Source organism: Coffea arabica, chromosome 5e (genome assembly GCF_036785885.1).
Source record: "Coffea arabica cultivar ET-39 chromosome 5e, Coffea Arabica ET-39 HiFi, whole genome shotgun sequence".
Taxonomy (NCBI): Eukaryota; Viridiplantae; Streptophyta; class Magnoliopsida; order Gentianales; family Rubiaceae; genus Coffea; species Coffea arabica.
This window is the reverse complement of record NC_092318.1, coordinates 48,952,296-48,980,064: the sequence shown is the minus strand read 5'-3', so window position 1 is coordinate 48,980,064 and position 27,769 is coordinate 48,952,296. Positions and strand designations below refer to the sequence as shown.

At 35.2% G+C, this 27,769-nt stretch overlaps 1 protein-coding gene, 2 long non-coding RNA genes and 1 other non-coding gene across 7 annotated transcripts; 2 read left to right on the top strand and 2 right to left on the bottom strand.

Annotated features, from left to right (window-relative positions):
- LOC140006319 (uncharacterized) lies at nucleotides 1-2,360 on the bottom strand. Its single transcript, XR_011813953.1, has 2 exons — nucleotides 2,116-2,360; nucleotides 1-521 (listed from the first exon to the last, which is right to left on the bottom strand). It is a non-coding gene; the product is annotated as an uncharacterized lncRNA (long non-coding RNA).
- Nucleotides 2,361-2,807: 447 nt separating this feature from the next.
- Nucleotides 2,808-25,169, top strand: LOC113688012 (cytochrome P450 CYP72A219-like). Of its 4 annotated transcripts, XM_072048923.1 has the most exons (6): nucleotides 2,813-3,149; nucleotides 3,834-3,847; nucleotides 3,969-4,172; nucleotides 4,497-4,747; nucleotides 4,973-5,357; nucleotides 5,564-6,079. In XM_072048923.1, exons 1-6 carry the CDS (start codon nucleotides 2,861-2,863, stop codon nucleotides 5,990-5,992), a joined length of 1,572 nt encoding a protein of 523 aa, XP_071905024.1. In that variant the 5' UTR covers nucleotides 2,813-2,860; the 3' UTR covers nucleotides 5,993-6,079. The 4 variants fall into 4 exon arrangements, with proteins under 4 accessions (XP_071905021.1, XP_071905024.1, XP_071905022.1 ...); XM_072048920.1 differs by lacking the exons at nucleotides 3,834-3,847; nucleotides 3,969-4,172; nucleotides 4,497-4,747; nucleotides 4,973-5,357; nucleotides 5,564-6,079 and adding exons at nucleotides 23,123-23,340; nucleotides 23,596-23,846; nucleotides 24,069-24,453; nucleotides 24,637-25,169 and having other exon boundaries at nucleotides 2,808-3,149; XM_072048921.1 differs by lacking the exon at nucleotides 3,834-3,847 and having other exon boundaries at nucleotides 2,884-3,149.
- LOC113743714 (uncharacterized) lies at nucleotides 7,010-10,985 on the bottom strand. The gene is made up of 2 exons (XR_011814383.1): nucleotides 10,496-10,985; nucleotides 7,010-10,101 (listed from the first exon to the last, which is right to left on the bottom strand). It is a non-coding gene; the product is annotated as an uncharacterized lncRNA (long non-coding RNA).
- Nucleotides 25,170-27,697: 2,528 nt separating the features above from the next.
- On the top strand, nucleotides 27,698-27,769 carry TRNAN-GUU (transfer RNA asparagine (anticodon GUU)). Its single transcript has one exon. It is a non-coding gene; the product is annotated as a tRNA-Asn (tRNA).

Here is a 27,769-nt window from a genome sequence, read left to right as displayed (position 1 = left end):
GATAAAATTAAATCGATCTCATAATTTTAGGCGACTCAAAATATCCGTTATTTTTTAACTAGAAAAGGGAATTTAGTTCATTCCCAATGCAAAAGACCCACGCGAGAGTTCAGAAGTAAATATTCACGACACCGTCTTGATTGAGTAAATTCAATTGCGGTAGAATAAGGATGAAAAACCCAAGCTACAGAGGTTGATTCATTGGTTTGTTTTTGGTCTTCAACTTGTCTACTCCTACGGAAAAAAGAAAAGCAGCTAAAGACGAAAAGAAAAGTCAAAGGCTAAGTTTCCGTTGTGCTCCTTCTCTGCATCCTATTTCCTATCTAAAATACTACTGCTACTTTGCGGCTACCCCTAGGAAGAAAAAGATGAGAGTCCAGCTTGTTTTTTCGCCTCCTACATCTTCGGCAGGTATCAAAAGGGGAAAAACTTTCCCTTTTCCAAAAATGCTCCTGGGGTTGAACTCTTTTTTTATGATGACTGTCGAACTGGCGCTTATTATGGTATTTTCGTTTTACTTTCTGAAATAAATATAAAATATCAAAAGTGAGTTGAATCTAACAATTAATTCACATCGTGTCAGATAATAGGGGGAAATTAATAATACAATAAATTAGGGGTGGACACGGGTCGGGTACCCGGCCCGAACGGTAATTGGCTGACCCAACCCTAACATGTCGGGTCACTATTTTTTTGACCCTAATCCGCTCCGATCTCCCTCGGGTACCCGATCCTCGGATACCCGAAAAATAGGGGCGGGTCATAGGGTACCCGCCCCAATTTTCAATCTATAAATTGCTTTAAACCAATTCCACAATTCCAATAGGAAAACATTATTCATTCTCTGGTTATATACTAGCTCGTTTGGGTTTGATACGCATACATATCTGTAGTATGTTTTGCATTTTGCAATCACTGGATAGCTATTAAAAGTAAACACAAACAAATTAAAGAAAAGATAATTGCATCATTAGGGAATGGTACTTCAACCCCTGACCACTCTGTATTATGGCACAGTAGTATTAAGTAGGAAGGCCAGAGTCACGGAGTACCCTATCAAAAACCAAAAGCAACTGCCTGAAGTGCGTAACCAAAATGATTAACAAAACAGATTGATTGTGTAAGGAACAGAGTGGAGCTGGAGAATTGCCAAACACATAACAGGGACCTAAACAGAGGTATTGTGTCAAAGCAGTATTAACACAAGGAGTGGAAGTGCCAAGAATATAGAAAGCCACCAAAAGAGGTATTGTAACTAGGGGTGGCAATTCGGGTCCAAATCAGGTTGGCGGGTCGGGTTCGGGTCAACCCGCCAGAAAATCTGTTGACCCGAACCCGACCCGCCAACCAGTGACGGGTCAGGTATGCTGACCCGAACCCGAAAATTTCAGGTTGACGGGTTGGTGGGTCGACCCGAAATGACCCGAAACTTAATTTTAATTTATTAATTTATCACTGTAATTTCTAATAAAATCAATTTTTCACAAAACTAATTACATAATCAAGTAATAAAAATTTAAATAAGTAATTCCAAACCAAATCTAAAATAAATTAAACACCGTAAAAGTGTTTTATCCCAAACAAAATATAAAATAAATTAAAACAGTATAAAAGTAAAAAATAATATAATATATTATTTGTCCAAATATAATAATTTCAACTTCATACAACTTAAATAAATTCATTTATGATTAAGTAATTAATGCCTTTGAAAAAAAGAATAACTTAGGTTAGTTAGATAAAATTATTTTTATATTTATTAAATTATTTTTAATTCGTAAACGGGTCATATCGGGTCATATCAGGTCACCACGGGTTGACCCGAAATCGACCTGTTTTCTTTTCGGGTTCCTCGGGTCCAACCCGATTCTGACCCGAATTCCCAAAACCTCAACCCAAACCCATTAATTTCATGTTAGGTTCGTGTCGTGTTTTCAGGTCGTGTCGAAAATTGCCACCCCTAATTGTAACAACAATTTCCTACCTCCTAGCATCGAGCAAGGAGTAGTGTACTGTAATCACTCCAACCAAAATTTTAATAAGGTCCAAACCTACACGTAATATACACCATCACCTGAAGGAGCTGGATAGCCATCAATTAAAGAAGGTCCAAACCTGCAGATAAAGAAGGTCGGCGTTTTACAGCTTCTGCTTGAGGCTTGAGAAATCGAAATCGAAACACTCTGTTGAATCATCTACTTGAGGGCTGAGGCTTGCAGGCTTGAGTTCAACTTGACAAAATTGAAGAGATGGAGAAAGGAGGTCGGGAAGCAGAAGAAGAAAATGAAATGAGTGAAGACGGAAGAGTGTCGGCTGAAGCTGAGGCTAAACTCTGAATGGATGACCGATGGATTGATTTAGCTTAGGAACTTAGGGTTAATAACTTAAAATATTATACAATTACCCCTATATTTTTAATATTTATATATTATACCTCCGGGTCGAGTACCCGTGGGTTTTCACTTTCACGATCCGTATCCGTATCCGAATATTTAGGGTACCCGACCCTATTTGATCCGCTGATTGAAATCGGATCAGGTATCCGATTTTTCGGTGCGGATCGGATCGGATCTCTCGGTTTTTCGGATTTTCGGATTTTTTTGCCCACCCCTACAATAAATGATAAAATTTCAACCTATCAATATATTTAAGGATAAATTTAACATACCTGGAAAGAAAACAAAGCTTGGATTTTTCCTGGAGAAAGATTATCTGCCATCGTCATGGCATAGGTCATCTAGTTTCTATGTTTGTTTGGATGGTAATTTGCTTATTAAGATTTATGTGCTTGCATTATTATAAATATGCACACAACAAAGGTAGAAATCTCACAAGAAAACCAACAAAACAAAAACACAACATGGAAACCACCTATGTCTCAATGTTTACTGTGTATTCTTCTTGTCTTCTTCTTCTTCTGGTAGTAGCAGTATCATGGAAAGCTTTGAACTGGGTATGGTTTAGGCCGAAGAAGCTGGAGAAACGTCTGAAAGAGCAAGGTTTCCGGGGAAACCCTTACAAGCTGCTCCATGGAGACTTCAAAGAGATGTCGACCCTGTACACAGAAGCCCAATCCAAGAATCTTAATCTCTCCGACGACATCGTACCAAGAGTTATTCCTCAATATCTTGGAGCCGTTAAGAAATATGGTAGTATTTATTGTTCTTGTCAACTCTGCTTCCATCTCTTTGCCTCGTAACCTCTTTTGCCCCTCGTATGATCTCCATTTTTTTTTTACTTTTCTCTCCTTTTGGTTAAATAGAATATCATTTGCCTCCTTTTCTTTTATTCTTTTTCTTTTTCGGTGTTGAAAGATAGTGATTATGATATTAAAAAAAAGGAAAATAGAGAATAAGATACAATGTCTCCAACCTGCACGGACAATTGATTTTTCAGGCTGATGTATTTCGTACTTAAATACGAAAGGAAAAAAAAAGTAGTAATATTATAGTATTAGGGTATGTGATTTCCCTTTCAGCTTTTGTATTTTAGGATAGTCGTTTTTCTTGGTCTTTTCGTATTTTTTTTCCGTTTGTTATTGTTTTACAACTTAGAATTGTCATAAAGGGTCTCAATAGAGCTGATATTTATTATTTCGTCCTACTAGAATATGGACATCCTAATAATTAATTGATTATCAGTAATTATGCATGTCATTTGACAATGAAGATTGAAATGAGAAGAAATGTCAATTTTATCCCTGACAATTGCTCGTACTTGACATTCTGAATAGATTTCCAGTTAACTTAATCGAAGATTTTGATGGAATGTGATGGAAATAAGCTGATTGAATCACTTTAAATAGTTTATTAGGTTGATTGATGCAAAAAAAGGAAAAAAAAGTTTTGTAGAATTTGAATTATTTTAATATTTTGGCCTTGTATTTTTATTTTTATTTTTATTTTTTGAAACACTTGATTTTATTATCCTTTCCTAGTGGAAGGCATTTAACTATTTATACTTTCCAGTTTTGGGCCCCTAATCCTACATATTTATGGTTTGGGCCGAGACCTGTCGTGGTGATCATGGACCCTAATCTAATAAAGGCCGTTACACAAAAGGTTGATGTTTTCCGGAAGCTCCGTGTTAATCCACACGGCAGATATGAGGGAGAAAAATGGGCCAAACAGAGAAAGCTCCTCAACCCAGCTTTCCACGTTGAGAAATTGAAGGTTCTCTTCTCTGTAATTTAATCATTTTATGGCGTTTCAAATTCATATGATGTGGTATTCATCTAACTCCATCTGTGTATACACTAACAGTGTAGAAAAGATTAATCTTTTTTTTGAACGGATGACCTATAAATACTCTTTAGTGCGAGTAAATTATAGTAAAATTATCATATAAATTCACACACACACATTTATGATATCCTAAAATTGAAAACACTCTCTGTATTGGACAGTCCTTAGTAAATTGCATCATTTATTTACTAAGTAGCCTTCAGTATGGAGTAGTTTCTTTCACTGATTTTCTTTTCTTTTATGGATAAACAGCTTATGCTCCCAGCCTTTTATAAAAGTGCAAGTGAGATGGTGACGAAATGGGAGAATGTTGTTTCACCAAAGGGGTTGGCTGAAGTGGATGTTTGGCCCAATCTTCAAGCTCTTTCCAGCGATGCAATTTCTCGTACAGCATTTGGCAGCAACTATGAAGAAGGAAGAAGGATCTTTGAGCTGCAGAGAGAGCAAACTGAGCATTTGATGCAGGCAGCACGGTCGGTGTACATCAACATCCCAGGATTTAGGTAGATTGATCATGAATTCTTGAGTGCTGTAGAAAATTGTGACTGCTAGAAATCAATGGTTTGAAAATCATGATTGGACAATAATCATGAAAGACTGCCTTAGATGGGAATTTTAACATTTGAGATACGCCTAAGTGATTTAAAAATGGAGCCAAAACCATTGTTGCAAACATAGTTTGTTCTTGCTTTTTTTTTTTTTTTTTCCTAAACTGTGATCTTTGTTAGGTTCTTGCCAACCAAGAGGAACAGAAGAATGAAACAAATTGCCAGAGAAGTTAATGGTTCAGTAAGGGAAATGATCAACACAAGAAGAAAGGCAATGAGAGCAGGAGAAGCCGGCTCTGATGACTTGTTGGGATTAATGCTTCAATCCAATTCTCAAGAAATCGAGAAGCATGGAAATAAGGACTCTGGTATGACTACCGAAGAAATTGTTGGTGAGTGCAAGGTGTTCTATTTTGCTGGCCAGGAGACTACTTCAGCGCTACTTGTCTGGACAATGGTCTTACTCTGCAGGTACCCCGAATGGCAGGCACGTGCTAGAGAGGAGGTCTTGCAACAATTTGGAACTAAGGATCCGGACTTTGATGGGCTAAATCACCTCAAAATTGTAAGCCAATCTTTTTCTTTGAAAAACATAAAATTAGCAATGATCATTTCATTGATTTGCAAAATTGCACTAATGGCAGGAGAGACATGCTAATTAACGAAGTTCGTCGAAGCTTCTCATCTGCATAGACATCCTAATTACTCTATCTCACACCTTTTTTTTCTTTTTTTTTTTTTGTTTGTTTTGGGTCCCCTTCCCATATATAGGTCACCATGATCTTGCATGAGGTTTTAAGGTTGTGTCCACCATTGGCTACAATGAGTCGAAGAACTATTGAAGAAACTAAATTAGGAAATTTAACTCTCCCGGCTGGAGTGCAACTCACCTTACCAATAGTGCTGATGCATCATGACCCTGATAAATGGGGCGAGGATGTGAAGGAATTCAAGCCTGAGAGGTTTGCTGAAGGAGTATCACATGCAACAAAGGGCCAGGTTGCATACTTTCCATTTGGCTGGGGACCTCGCATTTGCATTGGACAAAATTTTGCCATGTTGGAAGCAAAATTGGCAATGTCTATGATTCTGCAACGCTTCTCCTTTGAACTCTCACCGTCTTATACTCATGCTCCTGGAACAGCTACAGCACTAGTTCAACCCCAGTCTGGAGCTCACTTGATTTTGCAGAAGATATAGTTTTTGTTTCTATGCTTAACTTTGCTTGTAAACTAGTTCAAGTCTCGCCCAATATGATATGTCAATGAATCTGTTTGAATATAGCAGTACAGATTTTGCAAGAGAATGAAGATTTGGATACTATGCATTGAAACAGAATGCTAATGTTTTTCTCACGGCGAATGAAGAGAGAAATATTGCATCTATTGGTTTGATTTTGCAAGAGATCTTTCCTTTTTCTTTGATAATCGAGAAAACAAATGGCTTGTCATGGCTTAAAAATCATTTAACAGCTGTTCTCAAACATTAATTAGTAGACTCTATAAATTTTATTAGCTAGTATTAAAAAAATATTTCTTAGTGGTAAGTCGATCTCCTTTGGAACTTGGACATGATGAAATTTTGAACAATTACAAGAGAAGTTATTGAGGAGTGCAAGGCGTTGTATTTTTCTGGGCTCGAGACCATTGCTGTGCTGCTTGTTTGGACAATGATCTCATTCAGCATGTACCCGGACTAGCAAGGACGTGCTGGCGGAGATTTTGCAACGCATTTTCTGTTAGTTTTGGGTCAACTTCTTATTATCCTAAAAGCAAACAATATTTCATACATTCTTACTTCTTTTGTGATTTTTTTTTTAAAAATCTACTTGTCATCCCCGACGACCACTATAAATTATGGAACAAGAATAGTTGACAAAAGAGATGAAAATTCATCAAACATTATTACAAGTTAGCGTAGCTTAGACACGAGGTTTTATATATACTAAGATTACTTTATAAGGGTTCTTTAGTTTGATGAAACAAATACTCAGTTTTTTTTGTGATCCCAAGAAAAAAGGAAAAGAAAAATAAATGTTCAGAGTTTTAAAGAACATGGAACAAAAAAATTTGACTTTAGTAACAAGTTTCAAATTTATAGGATCCAGCTTTATCTGCACCGGATAATTGCTCTAAAATCCAAAATTTGGGAATAGGCTCCACCTGATGTATCATAGCCACATAGGAACATCATCTAGGTCAAATTTTCTCCCTTCACTTTCGATAATTATCATCTCTTTTATTTCTTAATCATTTCCTTTGTCTTGAAGTAAATGGATGCATAGCCCCCACTCCAATGTAAATATACACACAACAGAGGTAGAAATCTCACAAGAAAACCAACAAAACAAAAACACATGATGGAAACCATCTATGTGTCAATGTTTACTGTATATTCTTCTTGTCTTCTTCTTCTTCTTCTTCTAGTAGTAGTAGTGTCATGGCAAGCATTGAACTGGGTATGGTTTAGGCCGAGGAAGCTCGAGAAACTTCTAAAAGAACAAGGGTTTCAGAGGAAACCCTTACAAGCTGCTCCATGAGTCTTCAAAGAGATGTCAACCCTGCATAAAGAAGCCCAAACCAAGAATAATAATATCTCTGACGACACCTTACCAAGTGTTATGCCTCAATATCTTGGAGCCTTTGGGAAATATGGTATGTTCTTATCACCTCTACTTCATCACCTCAATATTCATCCCTCTAACTCCTGTGCAATATTTTAAAACTCAAACCGTTAATTGAACAGGTGAGGTATTCGGGTCAAGATTCAATCGGTCGGACCGGTTCAATGAATTTTTTACAAAATAATTTATATAAATATATATACACAAAATAAGACATGCAGTGGACTAATTTAAAACTTTATATGATAAAAAATTTAATATTTTCAAAGAATTTGGATTTTCAAAAATAAAATTTTTAAATTATGAGTAGAAACAAATAAATGTCATCTCAATCTCAATTATATCTACCAAAAAAATAATCTTAAATCCAATCTAAAAATACCACAGTATTTTGAAATTATATAAAACTCACGTCTATGAGAATTAGACATTGTGAGTTTAAATTTTAATTCACGTTTTTGGAATTTAGAAATTGCAACTTAAAAAAAAAAAGAATTTTGGAGTTTGAAGAAAGTCAGGAGAATTGAAAATAGAGATGCAAACTTGATAAGAAGAAAAAAAAATGAGATAAAAGTGAGTGGTTGTGGCATTTAATAATCAGTTTTTAAGGTTAAAGAATAACAATTCTTTTTTAATTTTTTTAATTAATAGACAAAAACAAAAGATGGAAAAAAATATCAATAAATTAAAACTAAAAAGGTTGGATTAAAAAAGGGGTGACAAAAGAAAAGAGGAGATAGAGAAAGAGAGTTGAAGACTAAAAAGAAAAGAGTCATGAGAGAATAAAATTTTGTAAAAAAAAAACAGAGGAAAGAAAGATGAAAGTTTGTTTTACATAAATGTGTTCTCAAAAGAGACTAATTGGATGTGATTGTGCACTGGTTACCATGCTAGGCTTTAATAGAAAAGGTCCAAGTTCAATCCTTTGAAAAATCGAGAATCACCGGTTCGACTAGATTTACCGGTTTTGATGAGTTTGACCAATTTTGATAAGTTATTTGACGCTTTCAACTTTAGTATAGAATGGACCACTGTCATGGCTGATTCGAGGTTCAACCCATCAAACCGGCCGGTCTGTTTCGATTTTCAAAACACTGCTGTTATGATTTCTTTTTCCCTTTTTTATGTTTTTAAGAAAAAAAAGGCAGATTCTGTTCATCCACACATTGTTCAAGATTTATGACTCAATATCGATTAAAAAAATATTTGTGACCAATTCTTTTCTCTTTTTCCTTGTGACGTCATAAAAAAATTGAATGAGATATCCTTATACTATATAAGAATGAGTTGTGGTTAAAAGAGGTTTTGAATTTCAACTGGATGAATAGAACTTTTTGAGAATGTGGAATGTTGTGTAGTTTTTTTAAAAATTTTGGTACAACTGAGGACAGCATGTGTTTAGGCATGTTTACCAAAATGTCCTCATTTTAATACATTTAAAGTTTTGATTTATGAAGACAACTGGGTATTTGTGGAATGTGTAATTATTTTGCAACCGTTTTTGCATAGAGTACAACACATATAAACTTATATGTTGTAGAAATACTGAAATGGTATTATAGACACATTTAATTGAAGTGTAACTTTTGAGGCAAAAATAACTGTTTGAGGATATTTCTTTATTTGAAACAACTTATGTCCGATCACTTGCGCAACTCCCAAAGATGTTAAAGCTCACGTCAGAAACAACCCATTTTTTCTGTCATTTACATCTCAATTTAACAGCCATAAACGTGGGTATGTTAATGAATTAATGTCTGAGTATCGGTTATGGTTGTTCCAATGCCTTCTCTTTCACACTCTTTAGATTCTCCCCTGCTTCTGGGATTGGGATTTTTTTTTCCCTTTATACTCAGCATTCAAGAATGGTCTTCAATTACAACTATTTGTGGTGGTTTAGCTTGAGATAAGTTTTGTTCCTTAATTCTGTTGTTTATGTGGTTGGTTTTTCTGGTGTGTAGCAGCGGTGTCAGCTCACATCTTTAAATTTGAGACTCTGGTTGTTCGTAAGTCTTCTCCTCTTTGTGGGTGTCTTAATTTTGTTCCTTTTGGTTTACAAAGGCACCACACCGCCTGACAGGTGCCGAACCTGTGCAATAATAAATACCTACTCGAGAAAAATACAGATTTTATATATAGCGGTGAGTAGGGTCGAATCCACAGGGACTGGGGATAATTCGTTTCTTCTAGAGTCCAAAGTATGGGGGGTTTTTGGATTAAATACTAACTAAATAAATTAACTGCAGGAAATAATTGATTAAGAGAAATAATTAAGGGAAAACTCTAGCCAAGGGTACACTTCAGAAATGGTTCAGGCACCAAAACTCAAGAATCGAATAGGCAGTCCAGCACAGAGGATTAAGAAATGGAAAGCAACATTGCAACCAGTACCACTGGTGCATAGACAGGAAAGAATTAAATTCAACGGCAGCAACCCAATCACAAGAACTTAAACTTTCAAATAAGCAAGAATCTTCAAATAGGAGCCACAACGATAGGCCAAAAATCTCAACCAGTACCACTGGTGAGTCACAGGGAAAAACTAAAGCAAATGGCCAACTCAATAATGTAATCGATGCCAGAAAATATCCCCAAACAAAGCAGCAAATAAACGTAATTTTGTCCCAAAATTGACCCTAGAAAATGCCCAAATTATCACCCTCTTGGATCCAACAAGAAATCCAACCTGTGAAAAGTAGCAAATGACCCCAGAAATTGGCAATTTCAGCAACCACAGGTGAAATTGCGAACAACAACAGAAATACAAGGTCATTAGCTCGCAATCAGACAGGCGACCACATAAAATCAATGAATGTAAACAAAACACTCCAACCAGTACCACTGGTATACACATAGGGAAGGTCAGACGGCCAACAATTCAACAAATATCAGAAAATATCCCCACATATGGTAGCAATTAGACCCAAATCTGTCCAAAATTCACCCTAGAAAATGCCCACAACAACCCTCTCTGTTATCCAACAAGAAACCCAGACACACAAGCGCAAAATCTAGCAAAAGCAGAACCAGAAGAAAAAAAAAGAAAAAAAAAATACTAATCGAAGTTGAAGGTTCAATACCTCCACCTGTCAATTTGGACAGGTGGGAATGGAGCGAGCAGCGGAGCAGCTAGTGGCGTGCGAGGGAGAGCTGGTGGAGGTGAGCTTAAGTGCGGCTGGTTCACGAAGTGGAGAGAGCGCAGAGGGGGAGCTGGGAGACTGGCGGCGATCGGCGATGGCAGTTCGGGCGCTGTGTGTCGTGTGGGGTTGGAGGCAGCAGCAAGCTGTTGCGGCGCTGGGCTGTGGGGCGTGGGCAGGCGGCTGAGCTGGATCTGCTGCAGTGGTGGGAGCGACCGTGCGGTGGAGCTCAGGGCTGGACGGCGGCGGCGATGGCGAGCTGGTAGAGGTTGAGCTGAGGTGGAGGTGGTCAAGAGAGTGGAGCTGGTGGAGGTTGCGCAGGGGAGGCTGCGCGCGACGGCGCGGCAGCGTTGAGCTCAGGCGGCATGCGGCGCGCTGTGGCTTGGGTCTCGGTCGAAGAAGAAAAGAAAAGAAGAAGAAGAAGGAAGCGAGGAAAAAGAGGAATAAAAGAGAATGAAAGAAAGAAAAAGAAGAAAGAAAGAAAGAAAGAAAAGAGAAAAAGAAAAAGAGGAAAAAAAAAATAGTTTTTGGGTTTTTTTTTCTCAATGTTTTTTCCAAATTTTTTCCTGAATTTGAAATTCCAAAATTTGAATTTTTGAAGAAGAAGAAAAAATGTTTTTTTTTTTTTGAGTTTTTGAATTTTCTCAATATAAAATTTTTAATTTTTTTTTTCAAAGAATCTCTAGCTTAGGCTTGGGCATGCCTAACCGCTCCCTAGTCTTTTGACCATCCGACGAAAATTCTCGATCCGTTAGCGTGACCACCTAGCGTGGGCACGTCTAACTGCTATAGAGTCCGCAGATCTTGAACGAAAATTTCTTTCCCTCTGGCGTGGGCACGCTACGAGGGTTTGTTTAAGCTAGATCGTATGCTCCCCTGACATAAACCCAATTACGCCAGTTGCTACTAAGATAGAGATAACGAACAATTACGGATTCAATTACCTCTATTTAGCAAAATAACCTATATGAATAATTAATTATTGCGCACTAATCAATCATACATAAGGACTATAACAATTAAAAACAGGAAACACATGAATACCAATAAATGAGGAAGCGATTAAAATAATTTCGATCTCACAGTAATTGTTGAACCAAGTCTTCAGTTGTCCCCTTGACTAGAATTAAGAGGTTAGTCCTTCATTAATGGAGAACAACCATGCGAAAAAGCTAAGAAAAGAAAAACTAAAACTATGCTAAAAGCCTAAACTAAAACTATTGATTGATCAGAGTTCTCTGTACGTTTGTCTCCTTTTTAAAGCCAACAATGACTAAAGCTTCTTATCCCTGTGGTCCCCGCTGGAATTGAGAATCAAACCAAAGGTGGGGCTCTACCGAATTCCTTGCTTTTAGTTTCCTATTGCCCGTAGGACTCCAATCTCCTAATCAGCAAAGGAAATACAATCTCTTTGTAGCACCATGTGGGCCCGGTTGTTTGAAATCCCAATTATCTCCAAAAAGTCCCTCATTTTTGTAGTTTTCTGTTTCACTTCCTGAAATTGAGTCCAATACCAAATATAAGTAAATATTAATAATTAAAACAATATTTGGTAAGGATAAAGGAAAAAATTAACAATAAAATAACCAACAATTAACACCCTATCACCGCCGCCACAAAGTCTCAAATTGCCTATAGTAGAAACATTTGAATGCACCGAACATAAGCCCAAAATCCACCAAACCTAATCATTTAATCTACTATATTACTTTTTGTTTTTGTTTGATCACATCTATTTTCTTTTGTTTCTAATGAAACTTGACTTGCTGTGTTTAGCAGTTGCAATGGGGAAGAGAAGGAACAGAGGATGGAGTGATGCTGCAAATGAACTTGGACAAAGGCAGGAAGAACGGTGAGGGTAACCATGATGGCCTAGGGATCTGATGGTTCTACAAAATTTACTACTACCTAGCTGGCAAGAATCTCACCCCATGACTACTTGTTTTGCTCTTTGTATTTTTTCTTACTTTCGTAGATTGGAAGGCAATTGTTAGTTGAGCCGTGAAAAAGGAAAAAAAATATTGTAAACTACATATGTTAGAAATGGCGGAAGTCAATTGTTTGGTGAACTGTTAAGCTGTTGAAACATATAGGAAAGCAAAGAATATTGTTGGATTTGTTGCGCTTTTATTAGAGAAGGAGACTCTTGAGGGTGTCCCAGATTCCAAGGTATTTCTTCATAGTTTATTCTTCTGACCTTTAGGACTTCATAAGTGTGATGCGCGGACAAATACTCAAACTATATGTTGGTGTTGAACACGTTTTATATATATAAAGTATCAGACTCTAGCTTCTTTAGAACTGGACAATGAATTCCAAACTTTTTTTTGTCATATTTCATAACTGTTTCTTTTCAAAATGTATTATTATTTGTCCAATGAAAAATCTTCTTTAACCACAAGTACCAAATACTCCCGCGATGCGCAGGCATTCCTCTCCTAGTAATTTAAATAATAGACTTGTTAATTGGTGGAAGCTATTATTTTGAAATTTGCTTAAAAAAATTCATATGTTTATTATATCTTCATATTCATTACACCATTTTAATTTTTTTTTTTGTAAGTGAGAGGTCTATAACTAATGATCTCCTATTTACAATCCTTTCCACCATATCATCAAACCCAATTGCAAGTTAAGTTTCGATTAGTTTGTAGTATTATTGAGTTACAATTCTTGTTATTGTTTTTAAATAAACTTGTTTAGACTTGGTTGAACGAATATGCTTGTGGATGTTCTTGCATATAATGTGCTATATGCAATGGTCACTTTGAGTAAGGTTGTGTAAGAGAATTGATGATGAATGAAGGATGATAAAAGTCAGAAAATTCATGTGATTATTGCATATATTATATGTTATATAGTCGATAAATAGACTGCAAATCGAACTTACACAAGTTTTTGTAAATAAATTTTTTTTTAAAAAAGAGACCTACCATATGTGAACTACAAATTACATTTATTTTCCAGCAATTACTTTAAAATTTGGTCAAACAATGGAGATTCTAGAATTTGAGGGGGAGAAAATTAAAGAATTATTGCCACGGGTCCAAGAAAGCCGTAAATGGACCCTTTTGTTGTTTATCTTTTTTTGGTATTAATATTAGAAATTAGGATAGTCATAAAGGGTCCATTTTATTGCTTGTCTTTAAGTGGTTTTAGAAATTTGAGCAGTCATGAAGGGACCCGCTCATGACTGCTGGGCCTCATCTTGCTAGTTGTTGCATTCCTCATGTCTCTCTTGACTAATTCCCCATTTTGTACTCCCCGGTGAACCTTGTTCGAGCCATAGTTGTTCACTATTGTCTCTTTCTGAGGTGACACCCTTTCATTTGAAGCTCTCATCCATGGACCATATTGGTTTTCCTGCTGTTCATGTTGGATATTCATGTGTACCTTGCAAAGTCCTCTCACTATGTCCTGTAATCCCACAATGGTAACAAAAGTCTGGGCATCTTTCATATTTAAATTTTGCCCATTTGATTATTCCATTCATTCTGACAGTGGTTCCTCTCATCAGTAATTGGGAGATGTCCACCAGAGCCAGCAACTTTAAGTGTCTCCCTTCCTTCCCACTTGTTTGGGGGATGATCACGTCCTTGACCTCATGAAAATTCAGTGTAGACACAAGTTCCAAACTTGTATCCACAATGGTGCAACATGAAATGTAGTTTCATCCTCCTCAATTCCTTTATACCACTCATTGAGTTCTAGGATTTGATTGTGCAAGATCCATGGTCCCCCTGTGAGTATCCTTGTTCTTCATTTCTCATCCGGGATTGTAAATTGGAATAGGTTTGGTCCCAGTTCTGCCACTCCAGGGTCCTTTGGGTAGTTCCACACACTAACCACAAAAATTTTCATGTCTGTGTAGTTCCCCGTTTTCTCCCCTTTCACTTTCCCTATTATTGATACGTTGCATTTTTGTTATTAATTTCATAATGATTTATCTCTTTTATTTTATCAAATATTGAGTTAATTGGTATATTCTATTTATTTTTGATAATTATTGTCGATTGTAGGGATTTGGAACAAAAAAATAATAAAAAAGCGTGATTATTTACTCAACTTGTTGTCCGGTGTAAGCACGTCAAAGTTAAAAATTATGCACATCCGGAAAACTCAAGAGCTGGCGCGTAATATCCAGTCGCGAGTTGAAGTCATATGAATCAGATGTTCCACCACAGGGATAAAATATTTTATCCCTACTAGAAAGCTAGACTATTTTGTCTATGTTGACTCTTCCTTTTCGTTAACATAGTTGGAACAATTTGATTTGAATTAGGAGTAGTTCAGTGTTAGTAGGAAATGAAAAAAAGGGACAGGCATTATCGTTTTCTTTATTCTCTCTCTCTCCAAGCAGAAGACGAGTTAGCAGTCATTAGGCACCTCTTCTTTTTGGCTGCAAGAAACAAGTGGAACGTTTTTCATCTTTTTCCTTTTCTTTTCCTCGAATACTTTTATCTCAATTGAAGAATGTTTACCTTTCAACAAGTCCAGGTCTCAGATCCCCACTGTCTAGATCAGTTCCGACAGATTCCATGTTGTTTAGAGCAAATTTCTGCATTATATCTTATCTGCCATTTTGATTAGGATACTAGTGGGAATTTCAGCCTAAGCACTCAGTGTTGGGAGCTAACCAAATCTGCAAAAAGAGGAGCAGAACTTCCTGTACTCCAGCTAGGGCAGGACTATTGGGAGTATGTTAGGACAACTAAGACGAAAAGGTAGATCAAAACCAACTATACTGACAGAACCTAGGTGACTCTTCTAGAATTCTAAAGGAAAAGTTAGGAAGAGAACTCATGTCCAACTAGTAGACTGACAGAAGCTAAAAGAGTCATAAATGCAGGAATAAATGAAGAGAAAGCAGCCAAGGATTCAAGACCAATTACCCGAGGGATTTTTTTATGTGAGCTGAATCAGTCTTCCACATGTCCCGTGATGGATGAGGGGCAGGAGCGATCATCTAGAAGAGGAGCAGTTAAGAGCCAAGATTTGGTCACAAAAAATTATAAGATCTAGATCACTTTTTTATACATTGATTCTTATAACGTGTGTGAGACTCACAAAATTTTGTTTTAAAGTTACACGTTGTGCAAATAAAGTTACGCCATATGCAAACAAAATTACGCGGTGTGTAAAATGCACAAAACCGCTAGCAACCGTTCCTGCCCGTGGTCCGTCCCATGATAGTGGTTTCCTGGCTCTCTCTCTTAGTGCTTGTGGTCCTTTTTGTTTGCCATTAATTCATCTTTTCTCCATATGTTCCCTTTGTGGTTGTATTTCTTCTGTTTTGATGGCAGCCTCACCAGATCCTACCGTGTCGTTTGCCTTAATGTTTCTTGTTCGCTGAAATTGTAGCAGATCTGGGTGTCCAATTGGTTCTTGAATTTTGAAGGGTCTTGAACTTTTGAAGGATTTTGAATTTGAGGTTTTTTTGAGAGTTTGAAACTCCTACCTAAGTAGAGAAAAGCTCTTTCTCCAAGAGAGAAAAGGCTCCCATCAGAGAAAGAAGGCGGTATTTCATTGTACTTAAAGAGGCACATGTACATCCTCCCCGCCACCAGACATGTTTTATTGCAGTTTACTGTCCTCGAAATCCATTGGTTCTTGCACTCAATTCATGGGCGTGACTTTTTTTTTCTTTTTTTTTACACAGGAGTATCTGGACTTTCGACCCGACTAATCTCCTGCGGCCCGAAAAGAGAGACCCATTCCTCTCGAACACATTAATTTTGAAACTCGATCCTTGGTGGCCATATCCTAAAGAGGAGCAACACACCACACGACCCACCCCGAGTTGGGCATGCGCGTGTGACTTCTAAGGGTTATTATCACTCAATCCTTCCTATCTCGGTATCTCCTTAACATTTGGCGTCACTATCAATTTTCTCTTTAACGTTATTTTTTAGTCATTTTACTTCCAAAGCTAACGATTAAACTTAACGATTTATTAATTCAAATGATAAGACATGTTTAACTTTTAAAATTAATATCACTTTATCCCCATAAATTATAATCTTATTATGAATTTACCCCATAAAATTATTTTTTAGTCAATTTATTCCACCATTAAACCAATTTAACAAGTTAAAAAACTTTAGAAAATAGTACCCTCATTTTTTTATATAAAAAAAAAAATTTAGAGTGGCGAGAGAGAGAGCTCACTTCTTTTTTTAATACAAACAAGAAAGAATTCAATAATTTTATTATTTTAAAATTAATTTATTTTTCTGTTTATTACCCAATTTCAATCCTAATCCCTAAGACATTAAAGTAATACGATAGTATTAGATTTTTTTATTTTTTTTCTTTGCAAAATCTAATTTTTGTCTACTTCTGTCCTATCTACTTTTCTTTTTCAAGTATAATAAGTGTGAAAAAAGAAATTTGAGAATACATTTTTATTTTTATGTTTTTGGAATCTTAGAGTGAAAAAAAGGAAGAATAATTATTTCAACTTTTTATTTTTAATTATATATAAAAAATAAATACATTTAACCATATTTTAACATATTTTTTAGATTAATGATAGGGTAAAACATCTAGAAGATAGTAAAGCGACTACATCACTATAATTTAAAGGGATAAAGTGATAATAACAATATAGTAATACTATAAAATAAAAGATATTTTTATCAAAAATTTATCAACAGTTGAATTTTCTATAAGGTGAAATTAGGGGTGGCAATTCGGGTCCAAATCAGGTTGGCGGGTTGGGTTCGGGTCAACCCGTCAGAAAATCTGTCGACCCGAACCCGACCCGCCAACCCGTGACGGGTCAGGTATGCTGACCCGAACCCGAAAATTTCAGGTTGGCGGGTCGACCCGAAATGACCCGAAACTTAATTTTAATTTATTAATTTATCACTGTAATTTCTAATAAAATCAATTTCTCATAAAACTAATTACATAATCAAGTAATAAAAATTTAAATAAATAATTCCAAACCAAATCTAAAATAAATTAAATACCGTAAAAGTGTTTTATCCCAAACAAAATATAAAATAAATTAAAACAGCATAAAAGTAAAAAATAATATAATATATTATTTGTCCAAATATAATAATTTCAACTTCACACAAATTAAATAAATTCATTTAGAATTAAGTAATTAATGCCTTTGAAAAAAAGAATAACTTAGTTTAGTTAGATTAAATTATTTTTATGTTTATTAAATTATTTTTAATTCGTTAATGGGTCATATCGGGTCATATCAGGTCACCACGGGTTGACCCGAAATCGACCTGTTTTCTTTTCGGGTTCATCGGGTCCAACCCGATTCTGACCCGAATTCCCGAAACCTCAACCCAAACCCATTAATTTCGTGTTAGGTTCGTGTCTTGTTTTCAGGTCGTGTCGAAAATTGCCACCCCTAGGTGAAATGACTAAAAGATAACATAATAAGATAAATTGATAATAGTAATATAGTTTAAGGAGTAAAATGATAATAACCTGACTTCTAATGACAATTTTCCTCTACAAGGTCCACTACATTAGTGATCAGTACATGTGTCCATCTCTGAGCACGTTCCCACGGTAGGCGCACGGTCAAAGCGTACCTACCCTAGAACGATCCCTTTCAATTGTTTCTTCTGGCTGCTCACATTATGACTTGCCTTCAATAACTGCTGACATAGCTTGATTGTTACCAGAACAATCGTAATCAATTTGTTGAAATTGAGTGCTCGTTTGATTGTCTAGTCTTTTCTATTCTTCTAGAACAGAACATCTGACCATGCTATGATGGGTATCAAATCACCGAAATTAAAATTTATATTCTAAAATTTTAATTTCAAGTACACGGTGAGTAGGATCGTTTTCTCAAGAACTGAGGCCCGGTTTGGCACTTGAATTTTTTGTCAAGTTTATCTGCTATAAGTTTTTTAAAAAATTTAGCTACAGTAACTTTAAAAAATTTTTAAAGTTTTTAAATTATACATTTCAAAATATTCAAAAATTTACATACTTCAAAATTTTTTTTAAAAACTTCTACAATAAACTATAGTAAAGTTTTAGACAAACACCCAAAAAACTCACTTGTCAAACAGGCCTGAATTTTATTTCCTTCCAAACAAGAATTAAATGGGTGTTTTAAAATATTGAAATAAAAAGATCAATTTAACTAAAAGCAATCAAACGAAAGAAAATTTAAATTAATTTAATAATAAGCAAACTCTAGCGAAGAAGGAAACTTCGTAAGTGGTACACACAACTGTTCATTTGATGCAATAACTATTTCATTTATTCGTTAACAAGCAGGTTATAATTGCCAAATAAGTGATGACAAATGGCTTTGTCATCAGATTTTTCTTACTGTGTCGATAGTTAAGTCACGCCCATTAATTACTTTTCTAATAAAAAAAAACTCTAGGTACGTCCGTAGAATTTAATTTTTTCATTGTATTAAAAACTAGAAAAATCCTATTCTAATCAATAAATTCACAACCAAGGTTTATTTAAATTAGATCATATGTTTCTCTAACATGAAATTAATCACGTTAGTCGTCACTAATATTAACCAATCAAACAATTACAGATTTAATTAATTAATATGATATTTGATTATTAGGTTAATTCAAATATCAGACCCATGATATTTACATAACAAAATAATCATAAGAAATTAAATCAGAAACATTGAATATTAATGAATAAAAAAATAAATAAAAATAATAAGATTTCACAGTTGTAGTTAAACCAAATTAGAGAGAGGAAATTAGTTGCTCATCGTTGAGTACATGAACGTTCGAAAAATCAAAAGAGAAAAAAAAAAGCCTTCCGCTCCTTGGCCAAAAGAACAAACGACGGATGGATAGATAGTCTCCCCTCAAGCAGATATGTTACTCTCCAAAGTCAAGGGAACAACTCCCTCTTTTTTACGTTTTTTTTGTCTCCTTCCCAAACTACTATTCTTTCCTAATTTTCCTGCGAAAAAGATATTCCTAGATTGACAAACGATAACATGAAAGACCAATCATCTTGGATAAGAAAGCATGCTTCAGTTGAGGGGTATTTTGGTCTTTCGGCTGACTCAATTGGTGGTGTTTTGGTCTTTTGGCTATCCCACCACCAACTACTGCCACACGAATGGTACAAGGGAACCTTGCACTCCCTTGCAAGCTGCTGCCCGGTTGTATTTTGAGTTAGAATGGTCAGAGGGTCCTTCTGTTTTGCGAAAAAAAAAGGGATCTCTATGTAAACATTTTTTTTTTTTTTTGGCAAAAGGATAAACTTTCTTCATAAAAAATATGCAATTTAAGAAATGGATTATCGTTTTTGAACTTTTACAGTAGGTCCAGCTTTTTTCTTCCGAATATGAAAAAAATGATTCTATAAATATGTATTTTTTAACCTTCAACACGAGTTTGTTACCCATTTATAGAATAGCTCCATCGGTTATTTCTTAGCATTTTATTCTAACCTATCCTTAAACACAAGTCGATTTGGATTTCACCATTTAAAGATTCCAACTATCTCTTGATTTTGAATACCACTTTTATTTAAAAAAGAAAAAGAAAAAGAGAAGCTCATCTATTTTAGCACATGGTTTAAAAAAGACAAAATAACCTATAATTTTGCAGCTCATGATACAGATTACAAAAAAAAAAAAAAAAAATCACCAACCAAGTACCAAAAAGAATCATCAAATAAGTAAGAATTATAAATCCAAAGAATCTAGAAAGTACAAAAGAAAAATTTTAACCTAAAGAAATCGTTAGATATTGTATTAGTATATATCTAAGCCATTATCTTAATGAAATTCAAAGAGCTTCTTCCATGCTCCTCGTACTCACCACATAAAGTGCTGCTTCTTATACAAATTATCAGAACCAAAATCATCAAAATCTCCCAAAAAAAAGGAAGAAAGAAAGGAAAATAAGAAAATATGTATATTTACCCTTGCAAATTGAAGTTGTTCAACATTGAGAGTTCGAGACTCATTTTCAATAGATGATGTCCAGTCCAAAGAAACCATTGTTGCTCCCTCCATTCCCGAACACTTTTAATCTATCAATCAAACAATCATCTAAATTGCAACTAAAAAGAATAGGATCCAACATGAAATCTTGATTAGGAGAAATGATAGTATATACAAACGAAGGTCACGGTGGGCTAGAATTGAATAAAAATTATGTGTCATGCATCCAAACCTATTAATGTAAAAGAAAAAGCCATTGAACATACAAAAAAGATTAATTCAATTTTACGTTGGTTTGAAATATTTTTAAATATGTTTGAATGCTCGTTCAAGTCTAGCAAACAAAAGAAAATGATAAACCCATTTTATAATTGTTTTTCTTTATTTTTTTCTTCTATAAGACTGTTAAATGTGAAGTACTAGCAAACAAAAATTGTCAAAAAAAAATGGAAATTGTCAAATTGCTTATCTTAGAGAAGTAATGTGACTAATAAGCAAGGCTACACATTACATGGATAGCCATATGCCTTTTAGTTCTACCTAATTTTAGGCATTACTTATTGATTTTAGGCATGCCTTGTAGTTAGATTACCATGCCTATTAATTCTACCTGATTCTAGGCATTGGTTACTGATTAATGCTACATTAAAAATGTTAGATAACCTGATTTCAGGGCATGTTTATTTGTGCAATTAGGAAAAAACACACACTCACACGTATGACTACTACATCTAACAAAGAATAAAAACACAAACATAACAGCAAAATAACGAGTCTCAACTGCCTGACACGTGACGTCAAAGCTATAAAACTAGTAAATGAATAGCCATGCAAACAAAACCAAGGTTATCATCGCCCCAACTCGAATATAAATATGCACACAAGAAAGGTCGAAATTTTACACGGAAGCCATCACAAAATTCACAACATGGAAACCACCAATCCATCAACCTTTACTGTGTATTCTTCTTGTCTTCTTCTTCTTCTTCTTCTGGTAGTAGCAGTATCATGGAAAGCTTTGAACTGGGTATGGTTTAGGCCGAAGAAGCTGGAGAAACGTCTGAAAGAGCAAGGTTTCAGGGGAAACCCTTACAAGCGGCTCCATGGAGACTTCAAAGATATATCGGCCTTGTACACAGAAGCCCACTCCAAGAATCTTAGACTCTCCGACGACATCGTACCAAGAGTTATTCCTGAATATCTTGGAGCCATTAAGAAATATGGTAGTATTCATTGTTCTTATCAACTCTGCTTTCATTTCTTTGCCTCATAACCACGTTCGTCCCTCATTTGATCTCCATTTTTTTCCCTTTTCTCTGCTTTTGTTAAATAGAATATCATTTACCTTTTCTTTTACCCTTTTTCTTTTCGATGTTGAAAATTAGTGACTAAGATACTTACCCAAAAAAAAAGGAGAAAATAGTGAATAATATTTATTGTCTATGCAAATTAGACATGCTAATTGAGGGAAGCCAATATTTTGACAGAAATTCGCATAAAGAAATGTATAAATCTATAAGATCGATACATGAACTGTAAAATTAGTTTGTTTTCCAGCTATTAGTTTAAATTCAATAATTTAGTCAAATTGGAATTCTAGAGTTAAGACAGAGAATATTGGCATGGTAAATTTGTAGTCAATTATGATCAGATTAAATTGGATCAAATCATCAAATAAACAAAATAAGGATTAAAGTTCCGACAAAAATCCGTGCTCCCAATGAACTTTAGATTTCAAGTTTTCTTTCTTTTTCTTTTAAATTCTATTTTTGGTTTGTTTGCTTTATTATTCTTGTGAATCTTTTTTTATTAATTCTTTTTTGGATAAAGTGCACTATAACCCACTAAACTATTTCAAAAATTCTCATAGAAACCATTAATTTTTTTTGAAAAAATTTTATATACATTGTCAGTGTATATTCTATCGTAATTAGACGGATGACACGTGAGCAAATGTTAAATTTCAAATTTAAATTTTGTACATGTATCATATATCTAATGATAATAATGCATACACTGACATATATATAAGATTATTTCTTTTTTTTTTTTTGTGTCATTATAGTACTCAAAAGTTTCAATCAGTCCATCTCGTCAAGCTAACGGATGTGTGCAATTTGGCAGGAACAAAAATGACATTTTGTCTCATCCATCCTTCCCAATCGTTTAAAATCTATATATCAATCCCATCATATTAACTCTGAAAAAAGTTAAAGAGTTGAAATTGCACTCCACCAAATTCTCAAGGTTTTGGGAGTTAACTTGATTTAGAATGAAGAATTTTAGTCGATTAGGAAGGTGGATGAGGAGAAATGTCAATTTTATCCTTACCAATAGCGCGTAGTTGACATTTTGAACAGATTTCCAGCTAACTTAATCTAAGATTCTGATGGAAATGAGCTGATTGAATTACTTTAAACAGTTTATTAGTTTGATTGATGCCAAAAAAAAAAAAAAAAGGTTTTTGAAGAATTTGAATTATTTTAGTGGATTACGGTTGATTTTACCCTTGTATTTTATGTTTTGAAACATTTGCATTTTATTATCCTTTCCTAGCGGAAGGTCTCTAGGTTGCTAATACTTTTTGGTTATGGGGCAAAAGCGGTGGTTGCGGTTCGTTTCCTAATCCATGTGGCTGTGGCTTTCAGGTAAAAATACATATTTATGGTTTGGGCCGACGCCTGCCGTGGTGATCGTGGACCCTAATCTTATGAAGGAAATTACACAAAAGGTTGATGTTTTCCCTAAGCCCCGTTTAAATGCAATTACAAAATTATTGGTTCAAGGAGTGGTGACCTATGAGGGAGAAAAATGGGCCAAACATAGAAAACTCCTCAACCCAGCTTTCCACGTTGAGAAATTGAAGGTTCTCTTCTCTCTAATTTAATCATTTTATGGGGTTTTTTTTTTTTTTTAACAGGTGACCTAAAAATACTTGTTAGCGCAAGTAAATTACAGTAAAATTATGATATAAATTCGCACACTCACAGTTATTATATCCTAAAATTGAAAACACTATCTGTATTTGACAGTCCTTAGTCAATTGCATCATTTATTTACTAAGCAGCCTTCAATGGAGTAGTTTCTTTCACTGATTTTCTTTTCTTTTATGGATAAATAGCTTATGCTCCCAGCCTTTTATAAAAGTGCAAGTGAGATGGTGACGAAATGGGAGAATGTTGTTTCACCAAAGGGGTTGGCTGAAGTGGATGTTTGGCCCAATCTTCAGGCTCTTACCAGCGATGCAATTTCTCGTACAGCATTTGGCAGCAACTATGAAGAAGGAAGAAGGATCTTTGAGCTCCAGAGAGAGCAAACTGAGCATTTGATGCAGTTAGCACGGTCGGTGTACATCAACATCCCAGGATATAGGTAGACTGATCATGAATTCTTGAGTGCTGTAGAAAATTGTGACTACTAGAAATCAATGGTTTGAAAATCGTGATTGGACAATGATCATGAAAGACTGCCTTAGATGGGAATTTTAACATATGAGATACGCCTAAGTGATTTAAAAATGGAGCCAAAAACATTGCTGCAAACATAGTTTGTTCTTGCTTTTTTTTTTTTTGGCTAAACTATGATCTTTGTTAGGTTCTTGCCAACCAAGAGGAGCAGAAGAATGAAACAAATTGCCAGAGAAGTTAATGGTTCAGTAAGGGAAATGATCAACACAAGAAGAAAGGCAATGAGAGCAGGAGAAGCCGGCTCAGATGACTTGTTGGGATTAATGCTTCAATCCAATTCTCAAGAAATCGAGAAGCATGGAAACAAGGACTCTGGTATGACTACCGAAGAAATTGTTGATGAGTGCAAGCTGTTCTATTTTGCTGGCCAGGAGACTACTTCTGCACTACTTGTCTGGACAATGGTCTTACTCTGCAGGTACCCCGAATGGCAGGCACGTGCTAGAGAGGAGGTCTTGCAACAATTTGGAACTAAGGATCCGGACTTTGATGGGCTAAATCACCTCAAAATTGTAAGCCAATCTCTTTCTTTGAAAAACATAAAATTAGCAATGATCATTTCATTGATTTGAAAAATTGCACTAATGGCAGGAGAGACATATTAACGAAGTTTTTTGAAGCTTCTCGTCTGCATAGACATCCTAATTACTCTATCTCACACCTTTTTTTTTTTGGGTCCCCTTCCCATATAATAGGTCACCATGATCTTGCATGAGGTTTTAAGGTTGTGTCCACCATTGGCTACAATGAGTCGAAGAACTATTGAAGAAACTAAATTAGGAAATTTAACTCTCCCGGCTGGAGTGCAAATCACCTTGCCAATAATGCTGATGCATCATGACCCTGATATATGGGGCGAGGACGTGAAGCAATTCAAGCCTGAGAGGTTTGCTGAAGGAGTATCACATGCAACAAAGGGCCAGGTTGCATACTTTCCATTTAGCTGGGGACCTCGCACTTGCATTGGACAAAATTTTGCCATGTTGGAAGCAAAATTGGCAATGTCTATGATTCTGCAACGCTTCTCCTTTGAACTCTCACCATCTTATACTCATGCTCCTCGAACAGGAACAGCTATATCACTAATTCAACCCCAGTATGGAGCTCACTTGATTTTGCAGAAGATAATATAGTTTTTGTTGTTTCATATATATGACTTGACTTGCTAGCCCGGTATGTGGCAGCAGATTATCTTTTAACGAAATAAAGCACCATCTTCTATGCTTAACTTTGCTTGTAAACTAGTTTAAGTCCCGCCCAGTTTGGTATGTCAATGGATCTGTATGAATATAGCAGTACAGATTCACGTAATGTATTTCTTTTCTCATGGCGAATAATTAAGAGAGAAATAAAATATTACATCTACTGGTTTTATTTTGCAGGAGATCTTTCCTTTTTCTTAGGTAATCGAGAAAACAAATGGCTTGTCGTGGCTTAAAAATCATTTAACAGCCGTTCTCAAACATTAATTAGTAGACTCTATAAATTTTATTAGCTAGTTTAAAAAAAAAATATTTCTTAGTGGTAAGTCGATCTCCAGTGGAACTTAATTAGACATGATGAAATTTTGAACAATTACAAGAGAAATTATTGAAGAGTGCATGGTGTTGTATTTTCCCGGGCTGGACAATGATTGATTGAAGCCATGATAGATTTTTTAACGCACGTGTCTCACGTTGTCCTTCTTACGGTAGTCACGTCCAAAGCGTTCGTCACGTGGGAGGACAGGATGGGGCCCGCGGGCCAAGCGGTTTTTTTCAGACTGACAAAATGACAAAACTTGGTACAGAGCAAATGGTTTTGTTTGTCGCTTTGGTTAATCCAAAGGCTACAGCTGTTGATAAGTTTAATAATCTTAATCAGGCCCTAATGAATTGTGCAGTTGCATAGTTCTATTAATATGTGGAAAATCTTACATGTATTAGTGCTCAATGCACACATAACGTATGAGCAATTAAAATAATACATAATATTTATGATCATATATTTTAAAAAAAAATTATTATTGAAGCAAATTTTAATCTTTTAAATACTTTTCATAAAATAAGTTTATATTAACAATTATAATGTTTAGGGGTAATTATGTTTAAAATGTATATTTAAATAGTTAAAAGTAAAAATAGTCGTGGGTAATTATAAATAGTTAAAGTAAAAGTAGGTTTTATAAGGACAAAACAAAATTCATAAAGTGGAGATAAATGTTAACGCTAAGGTCAACCTCAAACCCCTATTTATCATTTTAATTTGCATTTATTCCTTCTTATTAGTAAATGCAAGTGTTATGCTAATAATATCTGTAAGTCAAACATGAACCATACATGAAAACTAACTAGTCAGAATAAAATGTTTATTCGTTTTTCAATATTTGGTATAATGAATTTAGATATCATAATGGAATATATTAAATACAAATTTGACTTAATTACTTTGGATTAGTTTATAAGACATAATATGTCTTATAGCTTTTTGTTAAAATTTTACATTTTTTAACAATATAAGTAGCAACGTAAAATATAAATTACATGAATTCAAACAATTATAATTTATTTTTAATCTAGTTTCAATTATGGTAAGATTCAAATTCTTGCACAATTGCTCAAAAGTCAAAGAATTAGGTATTCTAAAACATTTGTTTTCTAGTATATAAAAAATTATTTTAAATACAAGGAAAATTAGTAATATAAAAATTTACATTCAAATATTAATTGAGCTTATAAATAGGCTAATATATCGTGATGCAGTATAAACATATATAAGGATAAATTTGACATCCTGCTAGTTAAGTATTTTAGGATAAAGGTGGAAAAGACTTTCTCTAAATTTTTTTGAGGAATGAGATTTCAAAAAAAAAAAGTTAGAATGGATATTCCATGTAGAGGGGGCTTTCCCAGCTAAATGCATTATACCAAATGCTAGAATGGAATAGACAAGTTTGAAAGGCCCTCATGGCATTATACCAAAATCCGTGGCATATTGTTCTCTTCTCATAGGTCAACATGATCTTACATGGAGGTTTTAAGGTTATGTCCACCGATTACTGCAACAGCTCGAAGAATTGCCGAAGAAACTAAATTAGGAAATTTAACTATCCCGGTTGGGGTGCTACTCATGCTGCCAATAATGTTAATGCATCATAACCCTGATATATGGGGCGAGGATGCGAAGGAATTTAAGCCGGAGAGCAATGACAGAACCAAGGGGAGCTTCCCCCCTTCTGCCCGACTCTTTGGTCGGTCTTAAGAACGCTGGTTTTAAGAATGAGTGATTGCCCTTCTCCAACCCTTACTACCCAATGTGGACAGCTAATGTGTTCCACTTATTGAACGGGGTTCTATGGTCGGTCCGTGACCCCTGGATGCCGAAGGCGTCCTTGGGGTGATCTCGTAGTTCCTACGGGGTGGAGATGATGGGGTCGGTCTATGGATTTTCCTTTCATCACAAACCTCCCTTATTTCTTTTCTATTGCAATTTCTGGATTATTATATGATGATTTTTTAACTTTCCATATATAGAAAAGAAACATAGACTAGAAACGACATCTGTTATGTCAATGACACCAAAGGGATATTAAATGAATGGAATTGGGGTATGGATGGAATATAATGAAATAGAGCCACTTTGAGTTTCCCTCTGAAATGAGACATGGAAGGGAGCCACTACGAAGAAATTCTGGGGGTTACGAAGGAAGCTTCTAGCTCATATTGGTCATGGGTTGAGAACAGGAATTGAATTCTATGAGATCTAATCTCCTATTATTTCTCAGTAGCTCAGTGGTAGAGCGGTCAGCTGTTAACCGATTGGTCATAGGTTCGAATCCTACTTGGGTAA

Coding starts and splice junctions, on each gene's coding strand:
- LOC113688012 (XM_072048922.1), top strand. CDS start 21,403: ATGGAAACCACCAATCCATCAACCTTTACTGTGTATTCTTCTTGTCTT. Junction 23,341..23,595: donor TCCACGTTGAGAAATTGAAG/GTTCTCTTCTCT, acceptor ATGGATAAATAG/CTTATGCTCCCAGCCTTTTA. Junction 24,454..24,636: donor GGCTAAATCACCTCAAAATT/GTAAGCCAATCT, acceptor CCCATATAATAG/GTCACCATGATCTTGCATGA.